Genomic DNA, 23282 nt, shown 5'->3' with positions numbered 1-23282 from the left:
GGCGAAAGGCCCGAAAATAAAACGGGGGCGAATATTTTCCTGTATACAGTAATTAAGTAGTAGCAGTGAATCTGTAGTTGGACGGATGATCTAATAGGGCAAATGTAAGGTAAACTAAACACAACTGATAAAGCTTCAAATACATAATATGCACTATTTTATCTGTTTTTATGTTTACATCTTATTAGTGTTGTAGACTTAAATATAGCTAATTATTCATAATAATCTGGTTCTGTGTAACAATTTTAATCCTTATCCTTTGGGAGAGGACTACTGATGTGATTGAAACTTGTGTCCACTCCCTTTGACACATTGTTGAAGAAAACAGGTTCAAAACAAGAGTTCATAAGTATATTTCAAGCTGATATAAAACTTTTAAACTGTTAGATGAGGAATCAACGCAAATGAAACATTTATATATTCTAACTCATTTTAATTTTAAAAACGAAGCGTTAAAAAATCTTATTTGTATCAAGAGTTTAAATTCTATTCCTTTTACACAACAAATGATTACAACAAAGGGTTAGCTATTTGTAGTATAATAATTAATTTTATAGTGAATTAAATATCACACAAATATGAAAATACTAAATTATGAACGTTTTAGTCATACATCACAGGAAATTTAAAACATCGGATACACTTGCAGTTTGTCTGGATAAAATATTATTATCTTAATTTTGGCGCCTAAATATTTATAAACCATTAAAGTTTCATGTATCAAAGAAATCTTCTGGCTTCAGTATTTGATGTCAACCTTTAACCTATCAATGAGGCGATAGAAATAATCTACAGTAGTGAATGGTATCTACATTGAAGAACCCAACAGGAACTCTTCTGAAGGTAAAGGGTGCTTGTATGAGGATTGACAGTGTTAATCCAGGTACACTTTACGCCATTCATTTCTCTGTAACCGTCTTCTTTTTATTGTTTTGAGATGGGGGCTGCAAAGATAAACAATATATTTCTGGAGACTGTAAGCTATCGTAAACTTCATTTAAATTATAAATTGACAAAACAATTTAAACGAAATGAAGACAATAAATGAAGACAATGAAGAAAAATAGACAACAGTTTTATAGAACAATCTTGTATCGCTTGGTAATGATATAGCTGAATAAAATAAAGTAAGATGGGTAGTCAAACGCAAACCGGTGGCATGGAGTTTTTCTCTTTCATGTCCTCATAGCGGTCACGTGCTATCCTCAATGGTTCTACCATAGTGCTGTCAATAACAGGGAAAAGCTGGAAAAAAGACAATTTTCAAATTGGTAAACAGACTATATTTTTAAACCTTTATTTCTACATCAATTAGACTTTAACATTACACGTGTATTAATACTAATTTAGTATAAAGCAAACGAGTAGAGCAAACGTAAGAAATTTCGAGTTTTACCTTTCAATAGAGTTGTAAATGTGTGTGGTTTTTTTTTCAATTTTGTCGAATAAAACATATGGAGATAATAAACATTACTCAAGATCAAAGGTCCATAAAACAATACAAAATAGGAGCAGAGCAAAATGAAATTCAAGGTACATGAAGAAAATAATGAGTGGGCAATTTTATAATGATCTTCTAAATATATTACTTATATAGGATTTATTTCATTTATCTCCCTTTTATAACATGCTCACGAAACTTTGACCAGTGCTCTGTTTAAACATTAATTATTTCATTTTCTTTCTTCTATTACATGTATATAGGCCATTGGGAAAAATAAATTTGTTTTTCTGGGAATATATTCTGGAAAATATAACATGCTGAAAAAGTGGACACAAATAACTTTCAAGTGAACAAACTCTGCAAATTACACAACGCCATTTCTGTTAGGGTTTAATAAATTTCTAATCTTTTTTACAAAATAATTTTCAGAATATTGTCACAATATCTACCAGGCTTCTATTTACCTTTGCCACTGTTTCAAACATCGGAATGAGGACAAATTTAATGAATCCGATCTGCGCTGTTGGTTTTGTGACCTTGTCCCTGTCCATAAATGGTGCAACGGGTAAGCCCTCCATTTTCTCTCGATCAGACTGAAATTATAATGATATAGAAGAGATGATAATTTAATACCATATATATGTATATCCACGTGTTCTATCTGGAAAACAACTTTTTAAAGAAAATTTTGCTATGCAAAAAATCGATCTCAAGGTTTGTTAGTCACTAATTCTAACTCATCATGAAAATAAAATAATTTTTATGAAGAAAGAACACTGATTATTTTCACACTAAAAGCAACATATTATCTCCTGACGAGTCATTACAGCTGCTAATAAAATTGCCTTAATTTCTTGTATGATTTGCCTATACAACAAATCAATACAACTTTTACAGGCTTTAATTAGAATCCAACCGATATCAAGGTAAATGGGCTGGATTAATCTGTTTGTATGAAAATTACGAGAACTTTTTTAATTACCTGATTAAAGTATTCCTCAAGAAGACAATCTACCCATGGTTCAGAGACCTCCATAGGTCGTACTTCATTGGAGATGTCACAACACTTTATGAGCACCATCTTTAACTACAAATGCATAAGGTATATTCGTCAAATGTCTGTCAGTAGAACGAGAGTCAGTTTTAATAATAAAAGCAGTTGATATTTTATTTATATGTTCCCGGTATTTTAAGGATATCCTATCCTCAGCCAGGAAGGATAACTCCAAAAATTTATAATTAATTTGAAATGCATCAAAATGAGGCTTGAAATTGAAATTTTTTCATGCAACAATTTTCATTGTATTCATCTTTGTAAGATTCAAGGTCTTTGGAAGTCTTATTATAGATCTAATAAAAGTTGACATTTGTACCCTACCAAAGGAGAAAAAATTAATACAGTTTTAGAGAAATTTAGATTTTCTTGAATCCAGCCTTAGATACCAATGCTTATTAGCATGATATGAAATGAGAAGTAATGTGTGGTGTCTTGCAATGATAATAAAAGCCTTTTACACTATGTATTATAGAATATATGACGGAAAAAGAAGACAAAAAATACCAAATAAGTATAAAATTCATGACAATTTCTCTAAAAGCCTGGATACCTATTGTTTTTTAACCTAAAATATATTTGTTGATCAATTTGCAATTAGAAAATGCATTGCTGATGTTCTAATTCGTTTTTTCTGCAAAAATATTGGAGATGTGACAATTTTCCCTATATAAAATGATTAACTTTAATCTTTAACTTCAAAGAAACACTGTGGATAAATTTACATAACTTTGTGAATTCAGAGATACTTTTATGAGTATTTTTGATTACTTAACTGCTAATTTTATAAACCTGAGGATCGGACTACCTTAAGACACTGTTTGACAAAATATTACAAAACACTATAGAACACTGTTAAATTATAATAACTCTATTTACTTGATGATCATATTCTTCTACAGTTATTGTAATTTACATGCATTGATCATACAAGAAAGAAAACTACACCATGCTACATTTCATGCAAGCAAAAAATGACCGGAAAGATAATTTGAAAGAATGTTTAATGTGATAGTACAAATCATGAAATATGAATGAATGAAAGTTAATTAAAAGAAATAAATTTACCCATCTGCAATTGATATGGTGTAAAATGTGGTAAACGGAAGTTCAAACAGCTTTGAAAGAAAAGATTGGCAGGTTATAAGTAAAAAGGATAAAATAATTTAAAAGGAAAAAGGTATATGGCCGGACGTGATGAAATTGATAACATCATATTACCGAATCCAAGTGGGATTTGTTTTCCCATTCAAATTTTTTAATATTGTTCGAAAGGGAGTCCAGGATTTCTTTGTGTCTTGCCATATCTGTGGCTAGAATAAGCTGCAACATTCCCTGTCATACACAATACAAATTATAAATCTCTGAAAAAGCAATGGAGGGTGTAAACACAATTTATCATTTTTATTGGAGGTATGCCATTTTCTATAAATTACGACAACAAATTTACACGATCTCATCCAAATAACAAACACTGACGACATTTATTTATGTCAGTTTGGATGTTGGCACCGTTAAAACACTTTTGTTTCCCCCGCTATAGACGGTAAGAACACCCCTAATTTCAGACGAATGATCATTTATTATTATTTACTCCCTTTATTTTTAAGTACACGTGAGAAGAGAAAAGACAAACCATAAAACAAAAATAAATTCTAAAGAAAGTCAATTTAATGTTTTCTCTAATATCATTATCAGATAAGCAAACACAAAATCGAAAAGAAAACAACAGATCAACTACATTCAGAACTCCAAAATTACAGACACTGCTGCCCTCTATTTAATACCGTATCAAGGCTATCCTTGTTCTTGTAGTCAAATTCGGGTTCGAGTTTCATTTTAAAATTATCCATTATTTCTCCGTGACGTGCCATATCCGTGGCAAGAATCAACATAGTTATGCCCTTATCAAAAATAAATGAATACTAACGGTGTTAAATTCACATATATGGGATAGTTCAATCAAATTATTATTAATCTGAATAAAATTTATTTATTTGGTTTAAAAATGAAATATTTCTGAATATAAAATTAACCACTTACAGCACGGATCCTTTTGAATGTATCTTTATCAACATTTGCAAAAATATTGCACTCTGGATTTGACAAGATTTTAAATGCAACCGCACAGTGGTGGTTTTCTAATGGTGATATGTCATTGTATCTGATGGCCAGTTCAGTCCTGGCATTTATCTGATACCTGAAATTGAAACAATTGTCTTTTAAAAATACTAATGTGAGACTGGTCTTCGTTAAATGTTCCTCTTTTCTTCTCATTCTCAAGGTCTTTTTTTTTTTTTTTTTTTTTTTTTTTTTTTTTTTTTTTTACAAATTTGTTTCTTTACCCTCAACCGACCAGCTGATTTAAAAAACGCCCGACTTTAACCTTTTTTTAACCTCCAGAAATATTTATCAGTCATTCCAATTTTTTCTCTCTAATCGAACCCTCTAATCGAAAATTTTTTTACCATAAATTTTCTCCTTTCCGTTTAAATGCATAATTTTTTATCAAGGCCGGGAGAGGACAAGCAAACTTTTTTAAAATTATAAATATACGGCTCAAGATTTTAAACTCTGTATGCAGAAACAGTACATTTCATTTTGCATAACAGGAATGAATATGAATTAAAATTTCACGTAGGTATTTCTGTAAATTCCTACGTGTTATTGTATCCAGGATGGTCCAAATCGTGACAAACGCATGCAGTCATCAGAATTCCGAGATCCTCGCGGGTCATGACCTCCCACAAATGACACAGGTGTATCATTCCATACATCATCTGAGTGACGCAGAAGCAATGGCGGAAGTTGTGAAATGGGTTATTTCTATAGTTTTCTTGTACGCACAACTGTATAAAGGAATTAGATTAATGCATACAGTCGAGACAAATCACACATTTAAAAATAGCTTCCAGCGAGCTTCATAAAAACAATCTTATTTTCCTTAGCTTTTTTGGAAGAACTTACAAAAAATCGTTTCAGTGTAATTGGATTTATGTTGAACTCGGCAACAAGTCCCAGCTCATGAAACATGTGTTCAAGCAAACTTAGCATCTGCAAGGAAAATTGGATTTGTTTAAATGTTTTATAAACTGAAAATTGAGATAAAATCATATACATGTACTATTAGATATAAACAAAACTTTACCAATGTCTCCTTAGTTATTTGTGTAATACACAAATGAAAAAAAAATTCTGGAATTTTACCTTGTTCATGTAACTGAAGCATCAAGAAACAAGTAAGTTGTTTTCGAAGCAAATTATGATCAGACAAATACAATAGGTATGACTTGGTATTCGTTAATGTACATTATTATTTATACCTCGTTTGGTTCCCAGTGCCAAATATCAAATGTAGGTTGCTTCAGGTACTCTATTGTTTCTTGCGAAAGTGTATACTGTAAAATATTTAAGTTATTAGTAAAAGCATACATTATATATATGATTAAATTAATTTGGTTCAAAATTTTAAAGATATAGTATTAATATTAAACTACACGTTTATCAGTACAGATAATACATATTTGTAATCCACTTCCATCATACCATATAAAAAGAATCATATGGATTAGTTCGAGGTCCACTTCGCTTCATTGAATAAAACTTATCAATATTAAATCATTCTAGTAAATATGATAGAAAGGGATTTCATGTTTAATATATTAAAAATTTGGGTAAGTTACAAACACTTTCGCGAGTAAAACAGACTTTTGAGTTCTGCATTCACAATTCTGCTTGCACTTTGGTACAGTAACCATATGTCACTTAAACTTTAAGCTTAGTAAATTTGTTTTGGAGATAAAACATGAAAAAAAGGTAAAATCCCTGTGGGATTCTCAACATTCCATATGATTCTTTAAATGAATGTTTCACTCATAAAACGTTGTAGCTTGATTATTGTCTGTGTGTATGTAGAGCGTTTTACCTTGCGGTAAGTTGATAAGGTTTGTTTTCTGTTCATTATATGAGTGTCCCTGCTACAAAAGGATCAAACAATTACCAAATCAATTTGTTTAACATTAAATTACCACTACATTGATACCATGGGCAAAGTTTTCACCGTCTCCCTTTTTTAATTAAAGATGTAAAGCATATGCGAATGTTTCTTTTTGTCCTTGTTTCTCACTGCACAACAAACAATGATACAAAAACGATCCTTGTAGCAGGTACTTGCATGCAGGAAAATACGATTTGTATTGTTTTAAAATTAACATTTGAACTTGATGTGATATTTTTCAAAGAACAATTAACAAATAACTTTTAAGATTTTTTTTCTGCTAATTTGGAAGGTACAATACGACACAAAATGATGGGTTAAATAAATAACTGGTAAAGTTTGTATCTAGAATTGTCTTAATAAGTAATTTTTCCATGATATATTCATTCCCTAAATGATATGTGTGGTGATATAAATACATCAAAATCACAAGCAAACAGAATGAATAAAAAAAAAATTCCGAAATCACAACCCCTCCCCCCAAAAGTGTCAGTAGAAATAAAAATCCCTTAAAAGTGTCAGTTAATTTTTAAATTTATTCTGTAACTCAGTTTCATGCTTGTGATTTACAACAAGGAGTGGTTGGGCAGTGTAACATCAAATGATATGATGAAAACTCTTTACCTTTGGATACGAAGGAACATCTCTTTTTAAACTTATCTTCCTCTCGTCACTCAACGAACTATAAAAATGATCAACTGAGTTACCGAAAAATACAGCTATGTCCGAGGATGAGTACATGCTTTGAGGGTGAAGAAATGAGAAAAATACTAATAATCTACAAAACAACTAAACAAAGACAAGAATATTCGCAGCAAGCTATATATTTTACATGTTAAACAAATTAGTAGGGTGAGAGTGTAAAATTTGCTCCAGGAAAGTCATGAGTGGTGTACTATAAAAACAAATAAATGGTAAACATAATAAAAAAACAAGACAGTTTTCAATATAATCACATAAAATGCTGGTTAGTATTTCTTATACAAAGGTTAATGTAAATAACATTCTAACATTGTTTTAAAAATCAAAATTAGCACATTTACCTTTATTCTTCACACATATACAATATTATAAAATTTCTTTTGAAAATATAAAATTAATCAAAGACTAAGAAAGGAAAGAGATAATACTAAAGAGAAGTTTCAAATAAGGTGTAGCAAAAAGAACATTTTGCAGTAAAACCGAAATGTAAGTTTTAGTGGAAAATTAAAGGGTTGGGTTTTGGACTTCGTTAGATTTTAATGCATCTAGGATACTTTACCTGACGGGGTGGGCCTCATCGCTATTGATATAAAGAAATATTTGGAGACATGTTTTGATGACAAGGGTCAAACCATTCTTTTACATCTAAACTAAGAGATATTTGGCAAAAATACTTACTAGATGGATACTGAAGAATTTTAGTTAGCAAGCACTACTATATACCTTCAGTTGTATGCATAAATGGAATTGTTGTGTTTAAGAAATAAATGAAGGAGTGTGATAGGTTTGAATTTGAAAGATGCTATTTGATAGTGTTTATATATTGGAAGTTTGTATTATACTTTACCTGACTGTACTGGTATCATCACTATTGATATAAAACATTTTTTGGAAACAAGTTGTATGCTAAATAATAATTCTACTAAATTCTACTAAATCTAATACTAGTCTGGGATGTTTGTTGTTTCAATGTCATAGGATGTAAAATGTCTTTTGAATAAGAAAAGAATGTATTTTATAATTTTATTTGATATTTATAAAGACTCCATAAGTACTTTGACCTGGCTATGAACCTTAATAATGGTTTCACATTTTGTCATTCAGTATTACACAGCTAACGATTTCATTATTTGATGATGAAAATGGCTTCTAACTTTAAACAAAAAGAAAAGTTTCTCCAAGTATCCAAATCTCAAATTAAGGTCAGGTTCATCAGACAAATTTTCCTTTTCTTGAGGACAAATATTTCGATTCTTTCGTCAATTTCATGTTCAATTATTGTATAATTTACGTCTTATAACCTTTCACTGAACTCAATTATATGGAAGCTGTATCTAATATCTTAAAAAATCATTGCTTTGCAAACAATGCTTTGAACTAATTAATGTAAAACAACTCTTCTTACATTATGTATGAAAATTCAGCATACATATATAAAGAAAAAATTGGAACGAACATCTTGAAATCGTTAATTGGTGGTTGTGTTAGCGTAATTAGCCTTATAGTGGAAATAGAGACATAATTTGGGATCCCTAAAAATATATTTAATTTAAATACACTTACCTCAATCGGTTAAAATCAACAAATTTCTTTTGGGCATTCCAAATCTGATCTTTAATATCTGAGATATCTCTTTTACATTTTTCAATTTCAACAGCTTTCAAGCCTTCCACTGTAACAGAAAATTAAATTTTAATTTTACATTTATTATAAAGGTTTTATAAATGCCAGCATGTGTACGAGATGCAATAAAACGGTTTACGTACACAATATGTTCCAAATTAGAATGTCCATTATTATTATTATTTGTTGTTCGTATTTTGTTTTTTAAGTCCAACATTAAAGAATGGGTGGACTTAACTGGCCAGAAAAAATGCTGTAAATTTAAGTTTCACAAAATGTTTATTTTTTTCCATATAAACTCTCGATATCTTAACCGTGTATTCATGGTACGGATGTGAATTTTAAACGCTTTTTAAGAGGTAAACTAAATAGATATCGAAGGCATGGTGCCTGAAGATTTCTTGAATATCAATAGATAATCAGGGTCACGCGATTTTCATCGTCTGAATATACATAGTCAGCACATGTTTGTCGGCTGTTCTTTAGAAAACTGTAGTTGTATATTGAACAAAATAATGTTATATTAAAAGGAGAAGAGCCGACAAACGTGTGCTCACACTTAATCCAACAAAAAATATGTTCGAAAGAAACTTCTAGCTTCCATTGTTATGTCTGCGATTGACCTGTTTAATATTACAATTCATCACGTGATGTCCATCTGCGAGTGTACTCGTGAAAACAGTTACATTGTATTCTTAAACCTGACCTCGATCTAAATTATGTCTTTGAGCGTGTTTTGTTGCCGTTTTCAGAATTTGGCAAAATAAATATTGTTTTAATTTTGCGTGTCATCACATTTTTAAAATAATGACATTGCTGTAATATACTTAACACGTATTCGAATTTATGGAGAGAGAGAGGGATAGAGAGAGAGATGTCAACAATGACGCCTATTGATAGTCCCGCCTCCTATAAATATTGATTGTGTGACATGAAAAACTACTCCGGGTACATGTCGAATTCCGGAAGACGATACCATGTATCGTTGCTTCAATTTTGATACATGACAACATGGCATTGTTTTTGCACAAATGTTCCACCTAATATAACCAAGTATATGTAGCTCCTTCCATTGCTCGTAATATATGATGGATTCACTTCATTTACAGCTTGGTAGAGGAGTCGCAAAAAGATCCAAAATAGGGCGTTAAGTCCACCTATTCTTTCGTATCATTCATGATAAATGGATAACTCCAGTTAAGGCAAATCTACCTATCCTTAACAATGAGCATGTATTAGAGTATAACTTTACTTTGTTTTCTGTAAATAAAATTATTCTTTAACTTAGTATGCCTAAATTTTGAACTTACATTCCATTTTTCTTTCTAATGCACTCAAACGTGTTGCTATGTCTGTCTTCATTTCTTCAACTTTGAAAACCCTGAACAGGAAATAAAATGAATGTTAAAGTTAAGAAACTATATCAAAAGATAGAAAAAACTGCATCTTTTCCTTAAAGAAAATTTAAGTATTTTGACATTTTCAAAAAAATATTTGGATTCTGTTTCATTAAAAGGCATCAAATCAAGAACTTAAAGCACATAAAAGAGAGACCTTTTGCAAAAAAAAAGAATAAAATTAAAAAGAGGGAATCACTTGGAAACGTATGTGTCTGTTGTGATAAACAGAATCATTAATACACTTTTGTAACTTAACTCGTAACGTAACGGAACAGTTTTTGGTATTCGGGAGAGCAAGTTGAAATGCAAGGAGTACACGAGGTGATATTTAAAAAAGGAATTCAAAGTCAACAAGTGGCATGCATACTCGGGATTTCGCATGATTTCATTGTAGAAGGTCATAATTTGTTTCCAGTTAAATTCAAGCTTACGAAGAACAAGTAACTATGTCAACTTTGCTTCAACATTGATATTTCAATCATTCAGAAATGCTTTTTTTCTAAAATCAGGAAATCCCTGTAGATTGTATATAACTCACCCTTCTTTTGATAATTGACTGTGAGTGAGAAAAGGGTTTGAGTTTAAAACTATACATGACACAATATATATGTGATGTACTTATCAATCCTCAGGTGTTGTGTCCAAAGCTATGATGGTGATTCTTGACACAAATTTAAAATAAAATCTAAATTGTCATTAGAGGGCTTTTTAATTTAAAATAATCATTTTTAACATTTGAATCCCTCCACTCACTCGAGGGACAAAAACTGCTAAGAAACACGTCTTACTTGTTGAACTGGGATGCTACTTGTGACAGTACTTGAGTAAAAACTTCTCCATCTCCTGCAAGAAATACAGGTAAATTCAGTAATGTGAATCATAGAATAATTACTTAAGACGTAGGAAACCCTGGCCATTTACTTTAGGTTCTCTCATAATGTCTGCATGCAGCGTTAAATACTGTCTGCACGACACGTGGACGTACAGGTATACACGACATGTCTTGGATATTTATTTCACGAAGCCATTTGACACAGGGTATAAAGTAATAATACTTAAGCTTAGAATTGTTCATAAATAGAGAGTAGAAAAATTTGACTCAGATATCATGAATATCTAGAATATGTGTTTTGCCATTATTTAGGCATGAATCGTATTTTTGAGTTAAATTTTAAAGAACTTAATATGAAGTTAAACCTACATGTCCAAATAAAAGTACGCCATAGTTCTGGTTTGTAGGAAGGAATTAAATGTTGAATACTAGTGTAAAATCAACTTGTTATTGCTGATATGGTCCATCTTTTACATTGAATAAAGCCAAGTGTTTTGGTTTGAAAAGCAAAACATTATTTAAAAAGATACTTAAATGAAAGCTTTTAAAATTATACAATATTCAATATACTAGTAATTAATGTTTTATGGTTATTTACAAGAACCCAAAGCTTTTAATTTGTTTTTTTAATCTTGCTATTTCGCAATATTAAAATTGGAGATTTTCGGACTGAAATAGTATTTTGCTCATTTGTTTGTACAAACAGATAAAAAAAAAAGCTTTCGAAGAATTATTTTTATTACTCCTGTATAAGGTAAGCATTGTCTAAAATCATGAAGGTATCTTTTCAATATTATGTGATTACAAATGTTCTTAATTTTAATCCCCTCTAACTAGGTTATGCATCAGAAAACATACAAGATTACGGGCAGGTAAAGTAACAACTCAAGGCATCATCCACAAAAGCTACTTGCTTTTTTTCAGGATAACGCATTTTTTAAAATAAATTTTCCTTTTTAAATTAAAGCTGAACACGACTTGTAAATAGGCATACACCATTTTCGATGTTATTGCCTATTGTTGATATGGGCACTAGGGTATACTCTTTGTATTCGTTATACCTGACCGCTCCATTGTCACGGTTATCTGCGTGGAATGGCGACCCGTGTTCGTGCTGGTTATCTTGCATTACCTTTTTTAAAAACATTTTATTGTAGTTAAGAATATTTTTGTATTTGTTCTTACACTGCATTGACCTGTGCAACTGTTGTAAGTATCTTTGGTATCTTACTTTTCGTCATTGCAAGAAGTTTACTTTTTTGTCGCTACTGAGTATTGTATAGCATACGTCTACGTACACCGGTGACAATTCATTATACTGAACAGTGACTAAGTGATCGGCTCTTTTTATAGGGACATGCAGATATAGCAAGTGCTCGAACAAATATGGCGAACAAATTCTTTTTACGAATCGTGTTCAGCTTTAAAACACATATCTTTGTTCCACTGAAATTCATAATTTTCTTCTCTGATTAAACAAATTGCCATAATAAAACTTAAACGCGAGATATAGACATCGAATATTTTTGGACGTAAGATTAGGTTCCCTCTAAATAACCACTTCTAAGAAAGTAATTGATACTTTTATGATCATTGCTCTAGGAAGTTTGTGTACAAAGTAATGTTATAGTGTTGGACTATCCCTCTTTCGCTATTTCATGATATTTCTGTCTTTTGTTAAAGAACATGCTTTATATTCCGCCATAATAGGCTGTAATTGAGTTTAGACCAGATCGGTGACAGGAGTCATTTGACATCAGTTATACATGTAAGTAACTGATGATGCATTGTTTTCCAAAAAAAAAAAATAAAAAACAGAAATTTTAGATTACAGAATAGGAATACCTTGAGGCTACAGCATCGAATAGAATAATGACGATGCACTTTATCAGGAAGTCAAGCCTTCTAGAATAGAACTAATTAGCTTTATTACCCTATAGATGCAGGCCTTGTTTCTCATATATTTTCATCAGTACTGGTACTTCCATTTTGTATAGCAGAAATAAAATGTCTCGGATAAAAATAGTGTCCAATTGATAGATTTTATTGTTTATATAAAAATGGCTATTAAACATTAAAAATAAATCTGTTCACCAGAATGCACCATTATTTTATGTGTGTCATCGATTTTTGAATTCACATAAAAATCCATATAAACTTCGAACATTTCTTTGTGATGTTATTTAGGATATTGCATATGAAACATTCGAATTAGAATTATAAATTTATTTTTAACCTTTTCTATGTTTTGATAGCTTCTGGTTTAATTTTTAGCTCTACTGGTCAGAGACCAGAAGAGCTTATGCGATAGTAATGCGTCCGGCGTCCGTCCGTCTGTCTGTCTGTCTGTCCGTCTGTCTGTAAACAATTTTTCAAAATGCTACTCCTCCTACAGTTTTGGTCTAATTTCAATATAACTTGGCACACAAGTAGACTACACTAAGATACATAATTCTGTGTATCAGTTTTTGATTTCAATGAACGGTGTTGCCGTGGTTACTAAAAATAGAAATTTCTGTGAAATTCTTTCAAAATGCTACTCCTCCTACAGTTTTGGTCTGATTTCAGTATAACTTGGCACACAAGTACACTACACTAAGATACATAATTCTGTGTATCGGTTTTTGATTTCGATGAACGGTGTTGCCGTGGTTACTAAAAATAGAAATTTCTGTGAAATTCTTTCAAAATGCTACTCCTCCTACAGTTTTGGTCTGATTTCAGTATAACTTGGCACACAAGTAGACTACACTACGATACATAAATCTGTATATCGGTTTTTGATTTCGATGAACGGTGTTGCCGTGGTTACTAAAAATAGAAATATCTGTAAAATTGTTTCAAAATGCTACTCCACCTACAGTTTTGGTCTGATTTCAGTATAACTTGGCACACAAGTAGAATACACTAAGATACATAATTCTGTGTATTGGTTTTTGATTTCGATGAACGGTGTTGCCGTGGTTACTAAAAATAGAAATTTCTGTGAAATTCTTTCAAAATGCTACTCCTCCTACAGTTTTGGTCTGATTTCAGTATAACTTGGCACACAAGTAGACTACACTAAGATACATAAATCTGTATATCGGTTTTTGATTTCGATGAACGGTGTTGCCGTGGTTACTAAAAATAGAAATTTTTGTGAAATTCTTTCAAAATGCTACTCCTCCTACAGTTTTGGTCTGATTTCAGTATAACTTGGCACACAAGTAGAATACACTAAGATACATAATTCTGTGTATTGGTTTTTGATTTCGATGAACGGTGTTGCCGTGGTTACTAAAAATAGAAATATCTGTAAAATTGTTTCAAAATGCTATTCCTCCTACAGTTTTGGTCTGATTTCAGTATAACTTGGCACACGAGTAGAATACACTAAGATACATAATTCTGTGTATCGAATTTTAATTTTAATTTTGATGAACAGTGTTGCTATGATTACTAAAAATAGAAATGACTGTAAAATTGTTTCAAAATGCTACTCCTCCTACAGTTTTGGTCTGATTTCAATATAACTTGGCACACAAGTAGACTACACTAAGAACATAAAGAGACTTTATCAACGATCATTATTCTATTAATTGCTGTTGTAAAATTTCAAATCCCAGCTGCTTAAGTACTTTTCTTTTCCTTTGCTATAAGTTCAAACCAGTAGAGCTTCATTCTCGACAGAGACTTCTGGTTTAAGGATGATTTTCTTTTTAAAAACATATATACTTAAGGGACTTCTTGGTAGTTTGTTAATGAAAAAGCAATATCTTTAAAAACACAAATATTCCACTAAGATTCTATAATCTATGCATAAACTTCATACGTTACCTGTCGTTGGCGATGGTTCTTTGGAAGTTACTTTATATGGAGAACTAAAAAGAGAGGCAATAAGTATAATTTTTAAACAAAATTTAACCTTTTGTTTTATTTTGTCAGAGCTAATTATTTTTATCTGAAGATTCTTGGGGGAGATTGTTTAAATGTATTTAAATGGAGAAAGGGATTTGTTCGACAAGAAACTTCACTTTATTAATTTAGTTTTTCCTTTCAAATCAATTAAACAAACTGCATGACGGTATGCTTATTGACAAGAAAATCAATTATATATTGATTCCGTTACTTTATAAGACATTATTTAAAAACAATCTATATCGAGACTGCTGTAAATTGATATATTTTGTAGTCTGTCCCTAATTAGGTTTTTTTCAGTAGTTATTCCCGTCACTTTCATTGAAGGTATATATCGTCTCCTTGGATTGGCTTTCTTCCTCAAATTTTCCAATTGTCATAAAACAAAAACAATGTACTTAGTCCGCATCAATCTACTTTGTTTTTTTTTCATATGTGATTGTGTTCTCATTGAATTAATAATTTTTTTTAATTTGTTTATGGTTTCCTTTTTATTTAATACACTTAGCTTTACATGTGATCAATATTATACGATTTTTAATGCTCCTACATTAAACATCCTTTCGGATATTAAACTACTTGCAGTCAGATTCGTCTTTGTTTACAAGAAAGCCGATTAATTAACGTAAGATTTTTTTATCATTAGCGTGAGAATTGTAAACTTACCTTTGAGTGTTTATTGGCATTGTTGGATTCAGGGAAACAAAGGCTCCAGTAGAATCTCTCAGGGATATCTCAGCATATCTAAAGATAAAAGCAATAATCACTCAAACATTAACAAGAACTCATTCTTATTGCTTTGATAACTGTAAATATAATGTTAATTGTAAACATATCTCATCAAACGATGGGTTTTCTTCTATATATAACGTACGATGAAATTTCTGAATAAAGACCAGTTTTTGCGAGATGCGGATTTTATTCATTTTTAACTGGCTACATGTATAGGTAACAAAGATTCTCAGTGCAATACATTTTTAAACGAAGTTCATGAATAGAAAAGCGTTCATATATTTAATAAAGGAAATATAAAGGAAAAATAAAATCAAATCATACAATTCTGTTCTTGTTCATCTTGTGTTATCGCTGTATGTTATTACCACTCTTCAGAACAACCATTTGCAGAGGTCAGGGAAATCATGAGGCATTATTTCTTCAGGAATTATCCTCTATTTATCACAATATACACTGAACAAATGCAAGGTGATAATCTATCCTAATATTAGCATTATCTGACACAGTGGTCATGGCAATACAATAACAGAACGAAAAACATTATGAAAACGACAGTTCGCTTTACATTACAATAAATATTTAAGTAAATGGTCAATTTCAAAAAGGACGTAAATGAAACCCCAAATGTTCGTGTGATAGGAAACCATTCCAAATAAATATTAACATCTTCATTCGTTCCGTAGAACACGTATTGTTTCTATGGTGACACCTATTAGTCAATGCATCAAAATTCTTCTCATTAGATCCATTTGTATCTTATCCTTCTGACAAAAATTCTATTGACGTCACAATTTCGGATTATAAATTCAGCAGTGTTGTCTTCAATAGGATTTTCAACAGCTTTACTAGAGAGTTTTTTTTTGTAGTCTCTCAAATTAAAAGCCAGAGTCCTATTTAAAAAACCTTAAAACTTATCAGAATTTTTTTTCTTGCTCTGGGAAATGTTCGCCCTTTCTGATTTATGCCTAATTTTCGTAAATTGGAGATCATTATTTTGATCTTGATTTCGTGTAGAGTTACCAGAATTTTGACTAATTATTAATTGTTCCAAGATCAAATCAACTGAAAGAAACTCAACTCTTTCTGTTTATTTGAAGACAATGTAAGTTAAATCAAATAATCGCATTGGGCCAATCTATCTCGGGATAGTTCGTCGATAAAACCTGAAGCAATTCACCTCATTTAAATATTAGCCATTCTTCATTATCATCTAGATATCACAGAATTCACTATCAACATAATCAATATAGTAATTCCTCATCAATTTTGGAGAAAAGTGCCCAGGGATACAACAAGATGAACATTGAACAAAAGTTTTCTCAAATTTAGTTCAATTTTTTTTTGTTTCTTGCCAAAGGAGAACGCTAATTAAAAAAAAAACGTTTCGTTATTTCCATAAATGTATTCCGATTTTGGATAATGACACAAGCTATCGCCCCAAGTCTAGATTCAGGTAAAGAAAACATTTATAGACATTTTCCCAACGAAATAGCATGGTGATTATAGAGTTTAAAAAGCACGCAAAAAGATACAACTGTGTCTGTTTTCTAAGCATTTCCGTAACTTTATGCTACGTTTCCGTTTGACTGAAGAGACATTCTTCCAGAATTTGTGTTTTGCGTGTTCGATAAGGATTTCGAAAGTACTTCAGTCAATTACATGTACATCGATTTTTGAATTTTTTATATGCACGGAAAAGACAATTAATGATAGGTTTTGATCTTCTGTTAAATAATTATTCTTTATGCATGTTTTCTTTCTAGATTTTTATGTAATAAAAATATCCAGCCTCTAGAAAGGTGCATTATGATCTACAGTATATTGGTAAGCAGTATGTTTTCAAACAAATGTTTCCATTAAGGTGTTAATTTCTTACGTGTTAACAAAAATTTACATAATAGTGTCGTCATTTTCACACTGAATCTAACATCTACCTTTTGGTTGGTAATGCTTTAAGCAACTTCATGTTACATTTTATCCATTTCAATGGAAAATTATTTACAACATCTGTGTTGAGGACATTTTTGAATAATCTTCTAAGATTCACTTTCATTGATTTTATTAATGTTTAAATGAAAATAACATAACAGATAATATAATGTCTATTAACATAGTTTAGGAAAATATAAAGTCATATATAATTCTAAGTAATAAGGTATCTTTTTTGAGTTTTATTGAGATCCTGATCGCAGCAAAAAGTAAAAAACAAATTTTCAAAATGATCATATTTAAGTGTATCATAATGTTTTTGATAATATATATGAAAAATAAAGATTTTATTCCATAGACAAAAAATACAGTTATATTAGCGTATTAAATCTAATAAAAGTTTTACAAACTTATTCAAATTAGTTCATCAATTCTATAAAATTTCAAGAATTTTTGGCATGACACAAAATCTAAGTTGAAATGTGACACCTTAAAGACTTTAAATGAATACAGAAGAAAGAAAATATGAAAATATAAATCTTTAAAATATAAATGAAATGGAAGTTTTCTTAGAAGTTTTCTTGATCGAGTCAAAACATACGGAATTTGTAATAGCAAAAGCCGCTGTCACTGTCGACCGTCGATATGAGATTCTTTGTTAGTAATATACGTGAGAATACTGTCCGTAACTTGCACATTAGTTCCTTAACTGGTTATAAACTACACAATGTGTGGGGCTTATCAAACTTTACATTTAACAAACATGAAACGCGACGCTGTTTTACCTTCAAAGTTTATTTATGCATATATCTATTTGAAATTTTGTATATTCATATTATATGCAGCAGTTTATAAGTCCACGATTTTACGGGACAACCCTCGTAAAACGTTGCGCTGACACACTGTCCATCTCTATATTACAAGTTTATATATAATTCAATGTATAGCCAAAAATAAAAACAACAAACAATGATCGTTCTAAAAGAAATCCATAGACAATACAGTTGCGCTGACAAACTGTTCATCTCTATATTCAAGATATGACCAAAATCTAAGTTGAAATGTGCGGAAATTCCAGAAAATATAAAGGAATCGGAATTCCCTGGTAATATGCACATCTACACAATGTGTCCTAAATATCTTCAAAGTTTGACGAAATTGTGTGCAGCGGTTTATAAGGAGTTGCGCTGACAAACTGTCCAGCTCTACATTCAAGATATAGCCAAAAATCTAAGTGTAAAAGTGCGGAAATTCCCAAAAATATGAAGGAATCGGAATTTCCTGGTAATATGCACATCTACACATTGTTTCCTAAATATCTGCAAAGTTTGACGAAATTGTGTGCAGCGATTTATGAGGAGTTGCGCTGACAAACTGTTCATCTCTATATTTAAGATATAGCCAAAAATCTAAGTGTAAAAGTACGGAAATTCCCGGAAAAAATAAAGAAATCGGAATTTTTCTGGTAATATGCATATCTACACATTGTGTCCTAAATATCTGCAAAGCTTGATGCAATTCTGTGCAGCGGTTTATGAGGAGTTGCGCTGACAAAAAAAAAAACAGGACTGACTGACTGACACTCTGACTGACTGACTGACGGACGGGTCAAAAACATTATACCTCAAGCAACTTGTTGCGTGTTTTATAATACATGTATCTAAATGTGTTGTTGAAGACCGCGCAAATGTGTTTTTTTTCTTCTCTTGAAATTTCTGAATATATTCTGATTCATAACAACTAAAAAAAAAAAAAAAAAAAAAAAAGGTCGGACTATAAAAGAGTTAGTGCTAGTTAGTGCTCAACGAAATTACAACAGTTGTGGAAGACCTAATTTCCAAAGCCTATAAAATGATGTCAATGAGGAACGTAATATTAACTTTAGAGTACTTTTGTGTAGAATCAGAGCGACTTTTTTTCGAAGAAATTTTGGTGATAGATGACCGAGCACAAGATATGAGAGTTCCTGATTTTTATAGCAGTTGTTGATTATACAAAAAAAAAAGTATAGTTATTAATATATCTTGAGGAATGGTTGTGAAGAAGTCATTTTGATGTAAGGAGTAAAAGGGCTTGGTAGAGCATTTACTGGACCCTGCAATTTATCTTTGTTTGTAGGGATTTTAGGAAGTTTTGGCATCAAGTATATGTAGGGTGGCTCGAACTCACCTTGGTGGACAGGAATGTTCAAGATATTATACACTGAAATGTGATTTTGAAGAATTCGTCTTTAGAAAGTGAACAGCAGGCATGATAAGTAAATTAATAGCAAGTTCTTCGAATTCAAAATACAATTTTAATAATAAGCCTAACCCTTACAAATATGTAGACACATAAATAGAACACCCGTATGAAAGAAAGAATTGGTACACCTAAAAATGGTTATCTTACCGACTCACTCCAGCCGCATGCGCAATCAAGTCGTGAATATCCCTCGATCCACAATGCCTGCTGAACATAATCTACAAGAAAGTAAGGCCATTTCTGGTGTTATCATAAGGCTTCAATTGCTACTATGTATAAATTTTGCTTGAAAATATTTTTTTAAGTAAGCTCTTAATCATCCCCTATCATTAAAAGAAAAAAAATTAAAAACACGGACGAATTTTTAAATAAAATTTATGATATATTTAACAATTATTTCCAGTTTCGCATTATGAGGACTATTTTTACTCAAATAAAAAATTTTGTTTCGCCTATTTTTTTTATCGTTAACCTTACTTTTAAGTTTTGTTTCTTTTAATCTTTAATCAAGAAATGCTTTTGGGTTCGTGAGAACTAACTCAATAAAGGTCAATGAGAATCAATTTATCACAGTTCCTTTGGATCAGTGAACAGCATTTCCGCAGGTGGCTCGTTATTAATTAGAAAAAAAACATAAGACTTTGTATGTGTATAATCATTAAATCCTAAAATGTTTGAAATTTCCATTAAGCTTTATAGAGATTATTCCGCATCAATAAAGACATGAAAGATTGAGTTATCTGTAATCTAAATATGGCTTCTAATGAGCTCCAGGAATGTATTAAAAGTCAATAGTCCGTTCCTGTTTCTATGGTTACTGGTCAAAACAATGATCATCAAATAATGAAGAGAAATATGTTTTTAAATATGATTTAAATACCAAAATCATACATCTTCATACGCCAAGTAAATCTTCAGTAGATACAAACTGTTTATAGATAATAGAATAATACCTGTTTTGCACCTTCGAAAATTAACTGTTTGGACCTGAATAGGGTAATTTTGGAATAACTTTACAGTTGCACCAAAATGGGGGGGGGGGGAGGGGTGTCTCAGTATTGATATTTTTCTGAACTAGGAAGAAATGAATTATAAACAAATTCAAAACATTTTCAAATAAAAGACTTTGCTTCGTATACCTTCATTGACTTAAAATTGAAAGAAATGTTTCTATGTTCATAACTGCACATATTGTAGTTGAGTTTACAATAATTAGCGGACAGCTGCGTGAAGATGTTGTAAGCTTCAAATCTTTGGATATCAATTGAATTCATTTACTGGTGAGAACGGTGTATGTTCATTGCTCTTTATTCTTGTGTCAAGGTACTGCTTTTTAATGCAAATGTTTGACTTTCTCTCATTTTTAAGACGTATGCGTAAGACATTTTAAAAACAATAATGTTTATGCAGCTCTGCAGAAAGTAATTGTTTTTAAGTCGATGATTTTTTGAGAAGTTTGATGATAAATATATTCTTAAATATTTTATTTCCACATTTCCTCAAAATTTGCTTTGCCAGGGCATTCTCTATACATAAGTAACACAGAAAGTTGTTTGTTCTAGCATTGATTAACAAAGGAAATTCAATGGTGAAATAATGAATTTACCCGTTAGAAGATATACGGTCTAATTTACACCCTTTTTATTTATCTTACCTATTGATTATTCCACTCCGGAATTCATTTTAATTTTTTTAAACAGCTGATATGTTTCAAAGATAATACAATTGTATTTTAACAAACACTTGATCGTGTACGTTTACTTTTCTTCGTTTGAATGTTGTTATTTGTTTACTTTTTCTCAAGTTAAGATAATACATAAAATTATGAATTTCAACATCGCTTCTTCTCGATAAATATATATTCATAAGTACTGATAAAAAATCAACTCAATGATTACGCGTCCAGTTTGAAAAAAAACAATTATTAATTAAATGATTTGTAAATTACAAAGAATAGCTTTTAATGATTCAACTGCTTTACATCATAGTTTTAAAATTTTGTTAAATTGTTATAGATCAAAGATCTGTTCATGTTTTTCTTCCTTCTTAAATTATACAAGTTTCTGTATTCATAAAAATAGTCTGATGGTGTCACAATTAATATAAACATTAATTTCGTATCTTTAACTTGAAACCTATCATTAAAAAAACTCAGTTAAGTTACCAAAAAAAAACCCCTAACATTTAAATAGTAATAAAAATACATTACCTTTTCTTTCTTTCCATCAATGTCCAAAAAAACTGTCTTAGTTGGTTCTATTGACGAAGCGTTCCCCATATCAGCGTCTTGATAATTGTTAAATATCAAAGGATCACGTCACACAAGATATTTACATCATAAACTATTACATTTTTCACTACATTCTCCTAACAGTATTCTTAGATGTACTTAGTGTTCTCTCATTGAGCGCTTTTCGCTCTACCAGTCCTGAAAGAACAATGCGGAAAATGTGATTGACTTCAGTGGTTGTCCATTAATTATCATCTATCTCAACGTATTCAAACATCGCTATTATAGACACCTAGTATGAATCAATAGATTGCCAGCAAAGTTTCACCTGAAGTTTCCACCAGGTGTCCCCAGCCTCTGATGCCAACTGTTGCTAGGCAATCCTCTCGCTTCTGTGACGCACTTCCCCAATTGCAATCCGGGGATTAAAAGTTTATATCAAGTCAATTCGTTTCTATGAAATGAATTACGAACATTTACGAGTTGTTTACAAATTATTATAAACGTTCATTAACTTTCTGTTGATGAAGCTCATTCCTGTCAGCTTTTTTTTAAATTTCCGACTCGTGATTAATTATGAGTACACCAATAAATGGAGGAATTTGTCATTGAATATACCTTTTGCTCCGTGAATAACAATACATTGAAATATTGGACAATTATTGATTTGGCTGTTTTAATAATACGTCCCCTGTTATTATACAGCATTCAAATCTAAATATACATAATAATTATATCTAACAGCTTTTGTAATCTGTTTTATCAATAATATTTCTTATATGAAGTCGAAGTCTATGTTTATATAACACTAAACTAATTTTTTTTAGCACTTTAACAAGTGTATTGAGGTCCATTTCAGGGATTCATTTGATCAATATACAAAATCGTAAATGATTGCATCACAGCTAATATCCTCGCGGGGCCAGACCTGGTCCTGTTAAATGTCTTCGCCTTGGAGGACGTGTCACGGATCTTGATAATAAATCTGTGTCTCTCCAAGCTCCATTGTAATAAGAGCTAAGATAAAAAGAGCCACTGTGTCATGAAGGTGATATATATAGTTAATACAGAAACATTTTATAAACACCGATTTGTCAATAATAGTCCTAAGAATGTTCATTTAGATTTTTTTTAAACGTTGATATTTTTACCCTACAAAGGTACGTTGAAATTACAGATTTAAAGAAATCGA

At 30.9% G+C, this 23282-nt stretch overlaps 1 protein-coding gene across 5 annotated transcripts; it reads right to left on the bottom strand.

Moving 5' to 3' along the window:
- Positions 1 to 434: 434 nt before the first annotated feature.
- On the bottom strand, positions 435 to 22382 carry LOC134256064 (high affinity cGMP-specific 3',5'-cyclic phosphodiesterase 9A-like). Of its 5 annotated transcripts, none has more exons than XM_062738658.1 (20): positions 22070 to 22382; positions 20008 to 20078; positions 15619 to 15696; positions 14872 to 14915; positions 11009 to 11063; positions 10759 to 10776; positions 10131 to 10201; positions 8761 to 8869; positions 8045 to 8065; positions 7757 to 7777; positions 7120 to 7177; positions 5822 to 5896; positions 5466 to 5552; positions 5160 to 5347; positions 4542 to 4698; positions 4286 to 4402; positions 2427 to 2531; positions 1909 to 2037; positions 1153 to 1245; positions 435 to 944 (listed from the first exon to the last, which is right to left on the bottom strand). In XM_062738658.1, exons 1-20 carry the CDS (start codon positions 22136 to 22138, stop codon positions 900 to 902), a joined length of 1611 nt encoding a protein of 536 aa, XP_062594642.1. In that variant the 5' UTR covers positions 22139 to 22382; the 3' UTR covers positions 435 to 899. The 5 variants fall into 5 exon arrangements, with proteins under 5 accessions (XP_062594642.1, XP_062594646.1, XP_062594643.1 ...); XM_062738659.1 differs by lacking the exon at positions 4286 to 4402 and adding an exon at positions 3720 to 3833 and having other exon boundaries at positions 436 to 944; XM_062738661.1 differs by lacking the exon at positions 8045 to 8065 and having other exon boundaries at positions 436 to 944.
- Between the last annotated feature and the right edge of the window lie 900 nt (positions 22383 to 23282).

The sequence above is a fragment of the Saccostrea cucullata genome, unplaced genomic scaffold, assembly GCF_032062105.1.
Source record: "Saccostrea cucullata isolate Sc308-1 unplaced genomic scaffold, CSIRO_AGI_Scuc_v1 ctg141, whole genome shotgun sequence".
Classification (NCBI taxonomy): domain Eukaryota; kingdom Metazoa; phylum Mollusca; class Bivalvia; order Ostreida; family Ostreidae; genus Saccostrea; species Saccostrea cuccullata.
The sequence above is the reverse complement of the archived record's forward strand: the minus strand, read 5'-3'. Positions and strand labels throughout refer to the sequence as shown.

What these genes read in the sequence shown, in the direction of transcription:
- LOC134256064 (XM_062738658.1), bottom strand. Translation starts at nt 22,138, where the DNA reads ATGGGGAACGCTTCGTCAATAGAACCAACTAAGACAGTTTTTTTGGAC. An exon ending in GATGATACCAGTACAGTCAG is followed by an intron (nt 7,778 to 8,044) that starts GTAAAGTATAAT and finishes TTATATCAATAG; the next exon opens with CGATGAGGCCCACCCCGTCA. An exon ending in TTACACTGAAACGATTTTTT is followed by an intron (nt 5,348 to 5,465) that starts GTAAGTTCTTCC and finishes TCCTTTATACAG; the next exon opens with TTGTGCGTACAAGAAAACTA.